Consider the following 8,713-nt stretch of genomic DNA (forward strand, 5'->3'; position numbering starts at 1 on the left):
CACCTGCCTCACACTACCTCATCATCAGCATCTACGAGCTTATTCTGTCGCCTGTCCTTAATTTTATATAATAACCTACGATTTTCAGCATACTCAGCTGTTGCCCATCACTACCTAAGGCACTGCTTAGCATTGTTTTACTAGCAATGGTTATGCAAAAAAATGTAATGTTACACAGGAACAAAACAAAACCAAGATACCTCCCTATTTGTTAAGAGAGATAATGGCAGACGACAATGTTGCGTTGGTATCTGAAGAGATAGTCAGGTGTGTGCTGGTAAGAGGAAAATCAATGTTTGATAAATAATTACAGTAAAAACGTCATGGGCAAAAATATATGCCAAATTTATCAATAACCGAAAGAAAGGTGGAAAATGTCTAGTATGACTATGTAAGAGAGACAAATAAACTAAAATTGGAAGGGTATTCAAATAAGTGTCAGATTACTGAGTAAACTATTCATTCATTTTTTTCTTTTCTTACTTGCCATAAAACCACAATCACCACCACCACTATCCAACCACAATCCCCTTCGCTGCCACCACCACCACCACCACCACCACCCCATGTCAGTCCACTACAGGACAAAGGCCTCTTCCATTTTTTGCCCCACTGGTCTGCAGGGCTGCGGCGTGTTCCCTCCCTCCCCGCCAAACTTATGCATTCCGCCTGTCCGTCTAGCTCGGCCTGTCCCTGCATGCCTGCCCGTCACCACCACCACCACCAAGCTGGCTTCCTCATCCATCCTCAGCCCGCTACAGGAAGGAAGCACCCAATGCCTCTTGGTTGTATTCAGTGCATGATTTCCATAATAAATTGACTATGTTGCACAGTCGCAAGGCACGCCTGTCTCTACACTCCCTTCCTCGGTGCTCCTCATTCCTTGATTACGTACGAGCATGTACTCGCAGATTGTCAAGTGGCTCGGCACAGGCCAGGTAAGACGCCTTTACTACACAGCTTTGCTCACAAATAGATAGATAGATAGGATGCCTTCACTGACAATATCATTGATAATTATACATTATACAAGAAAATAAATAATATAAAGTCATGCTGTAACAACGGGCTTGTCACGGTGAGCCTGCTTGTTGGGAGACGTATACTTTAGTAAGCATCTAGAGCAAAGAAAATAATGATTATGCATGACTGACAATCTATTATAGGGGAAGGTTAATTTTCATTAACTTCATATACCTAAATTTAATGGATACACTTTCAGGTTCCTTATATCAAGAAGTTACTATCATAAACAAAAGAAATTTCTGTTTATTTGTTAAGGAGTTTTATTTGAACTATATGTATGTATGTACGTATGTGCTTGTATGTGTGTGTGTGTGTGTGCGTGTGTGTGTGTGTGTGTGTGTGTGTGTGTGTGTGTGTGTGTGTGTGTGTGTGTGTATATATATATATATATATATATATATATATATATATATATATATATATATATATATATATATATATATATATATATATATATATATATATATATATATATATATATATATATATATATATATATATATATATATATATATATATATATATATATATATATATATATGGGGCTCGATGATGACAAAACATTCACTTTACTTACTTGCTAATTTACTTTCTTACTTTATTTGAACTTAGCTAACTCTGCAACATGCAAACTTTATACTATCAAAAATATCTCGTACAATGATGATGACGACGATCACGATGATAGTGATGACAACGATGATGAATTAGTAGTCATTATTGTTAGTAGTCATGTTAACAACAATATTAATGAAGATAATGTTAATAGTAAGACTGCTGGCACATAGCAGCAGCAGCAGCAGCAGCAGCAGCAGCAGCAGCAGCAGCAGCAGCAGCAGCAGCAGCAGCAGCAGCAGCAGTAGTAGTAGTAGTAGTAGTAGTAGTAGTAGTAGTAGTAGTAGTAGTAGTGTTGGTGATGGTAATGGTTCACTGTTTGATCTGCTGCAGTCTCTGACGAGACAGCCAGACGTTACCCTACGGAACGAGCTCAGAGCTCATTATTTCCGATCTTCGGATAGGCCTGAGACCAGGCACATACCACACACCGGGACAACAAGGTCACAACTCCTCGATTTACATCCCGTACCTACTCACTGCTAGGTGAACAAGGGCTACACGTGAAAGGAGACACACCCAAATATCTCCATCCGGCCGGGGAATCGAACCCCGGTCCTCTGCCTTGTGAAGCCAGTGGTAGTATTAGTATTAGTATTATTAATAGTAGTAGTAGTAGTAGTAGTAGTAGTAGTAGTAGTAGTATAGAAGTAGTTGTAGCAGGTGAGCGTGGGATCCGGCAGACGTCCATACGTAAGTTTGAGTCCCACCACGTACAGCCTTATAAACTATGCCATTTATCGAGTGGTTTAAAGTTACCTACATGTCACCATGGTATCCAGGTTCTAGGTAGTTATACCAAAGATGCGCTTGGGTGGTGATATGGGCCGTAATATAGGTACCACTATAAGTAAAATTGCCTGCGCCACTAATGGGTGGAAGCCGAACAACGCTTCCTATACGTACTCTTGAAGTACACCCACAGTTGCTATAGGCCATAACATAAAAAAAAAAGTTGTAGTAGTAGAAGTAGAAGTTTTTGTTGTAGTAGCAGTAAATCGATGAATCTATTAATCATCTTTAATTTTTATAACATATAACAAATTTGCATATTACATAATTACACACAAGGTCATATTGACAATTGAAAAACAAAGATAACTCCGTGATTGTGTCATCTATCTATAAGATTCCAAGCAAAATTATATTCGAGATATTTTCAATGATATTTATTGCATAAACAAAAAGAAATAAAACGCGAACAAACTTTCTATAAAAGTATCACCTATTACGAACAGAGATCCATTAAGAATTAGAAGCAAAGGATTTTTTTGCTATTAGAAAATCATACCTTGTCAAATATATAGCACATGGTGTTACAGTATTTTTTTCAAATACTTAGTAGAAGTGTGACTGCTTACATATATATATATATATATATATATATATATATATATATATATATATATATATATATATATATATATACAGTCACACTTCTACTAAGTATTTGAAAAAATATTGCAACCCCATGTGCTATATATATATATATATATATATATATATATATATATATATATATATATATATATATATATATATATATATATATATATATATATATATATATATATATATATATATATATATATATATATATATATATATATATATATATATATATATATATATATATATATATATATATATATATATATATATATATATATATATATATATATATATATATATATATATATATATATATATATATATATATATATATATATATATATATATATATATATATATATATATATATATATATATATATATATATATATATATATATATATATATATATTTATTTTTTTATTATATTCCTTGAATGAATTTCCATATGCAGCTCAAAATAAGTAAATAAATGTTGAGGTGGATAAAAAGTCTTGGTTTAACTTTGTAGCTGCAAGCCATAATCTTGAATTCATTGTGACTTGTATAAAAATGATAATTTCTCATTACTGACATCCTTAAAATTTCTATTAAAACATTATCAAATTTAGCATAGGAAACCCTGAGTCTCGTTTCATCGTCCTGCGTATGGGAAGTATAAATTAATAGTGTGGTCATTATAACTGTAGATCTCTACTATTTTATATTTCTTAATGTTGTCATTATTAATACAATTGTTCATCAAGCTAAATATCATGAGTATTTATTTTTGAATTTCAAAGTTGTCTTAAGTAGCCAATCCAAATTGTTTTGTGTCAGAAAGCGTGGTCAGAAGAGAAAATGAAATAGCAGATATAGAATTTAAAAAGTTCGATTTAAAAATGAGATAGGAAGGAATTGATCATAATCTATTGAATAGAGTGGTAGATGAATGGAACGGAAGCGGTAATCATTAAGGAGTTTCAAAAGATGATTAGGTAAGTTACTGATGGTTGGAAAGAGGTAGATATGTTTTATACCTACTTGTGGGTTCTTGAAGCTTACTCTATTTTATGAAATTTCTTTTATGACAAAATCTTCAGCGTACCCAAGAATATTAATTCTATGTGTATCTTGACAACATCCAATTTTCACTTCTGAAACCCGTTTGATGATATCTCTCTCTCTCTCTCTCTCTCTCTCTCTCTCTCTCTCTCTCTCTCTCTCTCTCTCTCTCTCTCTCTCTCTCTCTCTCTCTCTGTATATATATATATATATATATATATATATATATATATATATATATATATATATATATATATATATATATATATATATATATATAAAGGACAAGACTCTACCGTGTCTAACATCATAATTAGGTACATAGTATTTAACAGTTTAACTGTTCATATAAATTCATGCTTTTTATTCAAGTAATTCGTTATCAGAACAAACTCAAACTTCATTATTATATAAAAAGAAATAGACGGAAATTTTTAGTAGCAGTAATACTAAAAGTGGTAATAGTAGTAGCTGTAGTAGTAGTAGTAGAAGCAGCAGCAGTATCATTACTATTATTATCATTATTATTTTTATTATTATTATCATTATTATTATTATTATTATTATTTCACAAAATAGTAGTAGTAGTAGTAGTAGTAGTAGTAGTAGTAGTAGTAGTAGTAGTAGTAGTCCTCTGACTGACTATCTTCAGCCTCTTTCTCACCGCAGAAATGTTGCATCTCTTTCTATCTTTTATAGCTATTTTCATGCTAACTTGTATTAATCTTGCTAACTGCATGCCTTCCCTCCTACTGCGGCCTCGCTGCACAAGGCTTTCTTCTTCCTCTCACCCCTATTCTGTCCAACTTTCTAATGCAAGTGTTAACCAGTATTCTCAATCATTCATACCTTTCTCCGGGAAACTCTAGAACTCCCTGCCTGCTTCTATATTTCCATCTTCCTACGACTTGACTTCTTTTAAGAGGGAGATTTCAAGACATTTGTCCCTGTTTTCTGGCTAACTTCTCTCTTATCTTTTAGGGAACTTGCAGTTTAAGTGGGCCTTTTTTTTAATACTTTGTTGCTCTTGGTAAGCTTCCATTTTGCATAAAAAATTATTAGTAGTAGTACTACTAGTAGTAGTAGTCGTAGTAGTCGTAGTAGTAGTAGCGATAGTGGTAGCAGTAGTTGTAGTAGTAGGATCAGCATCAGCATCAACATCAGCATCAGTAGCAGCTGCAATAGTGATGATGAGCAGGAAGAGGAAGGGGAGAAAGGGTAGAAAAAGATGATGGGAAAGAAAATGAAAGGGTAAGAAAAATAATCAAGGGGAGAAGGAAGAAAGCAATGTAGCCACTTGAGGAGAATATGAAAGAGTAAGAAAGAAAATTAAGAGAGAAAATAAATGCAGTCTCTTCACACCCATGATAATACTCCATAAGAAATACCACCCCTGCACCAGTGTTGTCAGCGGCACACCCACACCCCGCCACCAGTGTTGTCAGCGGCACACCCACACCCCTGCACCAGTGTTGTCAGCGGCACACCCACACCCCGCCACCAGTGTTGTTAGCGGCACACCCACACCCCGCCACCAGTGTTGTCAGCGGCACACCCACACACCGCCACCAGTGTTATCAGCGGTACACCCACACCCCGCCACCAGTGTTGTCAGCGGCACACCCACACCCCGCCACCATTGTTGTCAGCGGTACACCCACACACTGCCACCATTGTTATCAGCGGTACACCCACACCCCGCCACCAATGTTGTGAGCGGCACACCCAGACACCGCCACCAGTGTTGTCAGCGGCACACCCACACCCCGCCACCAGTGTTGTCAGCGGCACACCCACACCCCTGCACCAGTGTTGTCAGCGGCACACCCACACCCCGCCACCAGTGTTGTTAGCGGCACAACCACACTCCGCCACCAGTGTTGTCAGCGGCACACCCACACACCGCCACCAGTGTTATCAGCGGTACACCCACACCCCGCCACCAGTGTTGTCAGCGGCACACCCACACCCCGCCACCATTGTTGTCAGCGGTACACCCACACACTGCCACCATTGTTATCAGCGGTACACCCACACCCCGCCACCAATGTTGTGAGCGGCACACCCAGACACCGCCACCAGTGTTATCAGCGGTACACCCACACCCCGCCACCAGTGTTGTTAGCGGTACACCCACACACCGCCACGAGTGTTATCAGCTGTACACCCAAACCCCGCCACCAGTGTTGTCAGCGGTACACCCACACACTGCCACCATTGTTATCAGCGGTACACCCACACCCCGCCGCCACCAGTGTTGTTAGCGGTACACCCACACCCCGCCACCAGTGTTGTCAGCGGTACACCCACACACTGCCACCATTGTTATCAGCGGTACACCCAAACTCCGCCACTAGTGTTATCAGCAGTACACCCACACCCCGCCACCAGTGTTGTCAGCGGTACACCCACACACCGCTACCTGTGTTCTTTATGCAACATCTTCAGGTCTGTGATCACGCCTTTATCTACACGTGTCAAATATTCAGTTAGAAGAAAACCGAACTTTTTTTTTATTTTTTTTATCAATACCTTCAATAAGCTATTTAATTTTAACGTGCATTTCTTTGTCTAAATTATTGCGTGAAAATATGACATGGAAAAGAAGGAAGAAAATGGTTTCCAGATTTCACTGTTTGTTACTGTAAGGAATATCCAACATCCATGCCTGGTGTGTTGAGAAAATTAGAGAAAGTTTTCCCTCATTAAATAGAAAATGCTCTTAACCTCGTCTGTACCATGAAGTTTGCTTACTATTTAGTGATTTTATACAACTTCAGAAACTTATTTGGGATTGAAATAGTGAAGACTCTGGCCGTGAATATTTTGACCTCTATAAACCCTTCCTAATGTCAATAAAATCGTCTAATCATACCTACACCCACGGCAAAAATGCGTCCCAGCAATAAAAGAAAAAATTACTGATGCTTCCGTTGGGCACATGTGAATGCGTGTTTCTCCGAAGACAATAATAGAAAAAAAAAGACTGTTGTTTTTCTGACTACAAAGAAAGACCCATTCACAAGGAAAGCGTTACTATATATATATATATATATATATATATATATATATATATATATATATATATATATATATATATATATATATATATATATATATATATATATATATATATATATATATATATATATATATATATATATATATATATATATATATATATATCTAGATAGATAGATAGATAGATTGATTTTTTAAGAACTTATTCATATACTTTTTTAGGGGGATGATAATTTTTTTTTTTTTCTAAATTCACTCAACCGCAGGTTTGTTCCCGTTAGCGGATGGCGAGACAGGATTAACAATCATGGCATACAGATAGTTTCTATCTTCTAAAACGAATTCTGAAATTATTAGGATTAAACAGTGACAATACTTTGATAAGGTGTGAAACGTCGTGTTACTCAAGACCTTGCTGCATGTCCGAAAACAAGAGAAAGAGAGAGAGAGAGAGAGAGAGAGAGAGAGAGAGAGAGAGAGAGAGAGAGAGAGAGAGAGAGAGAGATGCAAGCCTCTACAAAAGCATCATCGCATGAACAAAGAGAAAGAAAAATTCTAAACGTATATCTACATACATATGATAATCCAACACAAAAGCAGATCATCTTAGCATGCGCAGATTCCATGTTGACATTACTAAGTGAGTCTCTTGCGTTGTTTTACACTAATGTAAGTTTCGTAATTCATCAAATGCAATCTACACATTCTCTTATCATAGATTTATGGCCATTTCATTGTACATATATATATATATATATATATATATATATATATATATATATATATATATATATATATATATATATATATATATATATATATATGTATGCATGTATTTCGTTGAAGGTGATGGCTAATTCAGCATTCACTATCTTTTTGAGAATAATCTCTTTATTCCTCAAGAAAGTCTTATTCTCTTTTAAGACTCTGTTTATGACTTCTCCGTAAGTGGTCTTTTTTGGTAGATCCAGGATTTCGGCTCATAGAGCCTTCTACTGTAGCGCTACTGAAGAAGGCTCTATGAGCCGAACTCTTGTATCTACCAAAAATGACCACCTACGGAGAAGTCATAAACAGACTCTTAAAAGAGAGTAAGACTTTCTTGAGGAATAAAGATAATATATATATATATATATATATATATATATATATATATATATATATATATATATATATATATATATATATATTTCTGAAATGTACACATCAATTCATTTGCGAAGTAGTGTTCTGTATGAAAAATAAAGGAAATGTCAAAAGGCGGACTGGCGGTAAGAAGGCCTAAATAACACGGGATAAGTCATTATTTTCTGATATATACCGCAAATATTTTGTAAGTTCTGGACCTCAATTGATATCTCTAGATATGGAATCAATGTATAAACACGATTACGACAAATCACTTGTAGATGTTAACATTGGCAGGCCTTCATTTACCTTCCATATCGTAAGGTCACCAGGTGCCGCTTGAGTGGGCGATGCATGATGCCAAGGAAAATCAGTAAAAGGCAGGTATGGATGCTACTCATTTAATAGCATATTTTGATATTTTTCAAATATCATATTATAGTTATCTTTAATATGAAACAAGATCTGCTTGTTTATGCTCCAATAC

General features: G+C 35.9%; 1 protein-coding gene across 1 annotated transcript; it reads left to right on the plus strand.

The window, feature by feature from the left end:
* The first annotated feature begins 223 nt into the window (after positions 1-223).
* Positions 224-8,122, plus strand: LOC123514923 (protein mono-ADP-ribosyltransferase PARP4-like). Its single transcript, XM_045273179.1, has 5 exons — positions 224-267; positions 834-938; positions 5,460-5,728; positions 5,807-6,525; positions 8,048-8,122. Exons 1-5 carry the CDS (start codon positions 224-226, stop codon positions 8,120-8,122), a joined length of 1,212 nt encoding a protein of 403 aa, XP_045129114.1.
* The last annotated feature ends 591 nt before the right edge of the window (positions 8,123-8,713 follow it).

This window comes from Portunus trituberculatus, chromosome 38 (assembly GCF_017591435.1).
Source record: "Portunus trituberculatus isolate SZX2019 chromosome 38, ASM1759143v1, whole genome shotgun sequence".
Lineage (NCBI taxonomy): Eukaryota > Metazoa > Arthropoda > Malacostraca > Decapoda > Portunidae > Portunus > Portunus trituberculatus.

Excerpts from the sequence above, each read along its gene's own strand:
- LOC123514923 (XM_045273179.1), top strand. The coding sequence starts at position 224 with ATGGCAGACGACAATGTTGCGTTGGTATCTGAAGAGATAGTCAG. Across the intron at positions 939-5,459 it reads AGTGGCTCGGCACAGGCCAG|AAATACCACCCCTGCACCAG; the intron begins GTAAGACGCCTT and ends ATACTCCATAAG. Across the intron at positions 6,526-8,047 it reads TCTTTATGCAACATCTTCAG|TGGTCTTTTTTGGTAGATCC; the intron begins GTCTGTGATCAC and ends CTTCTCCGTAAG.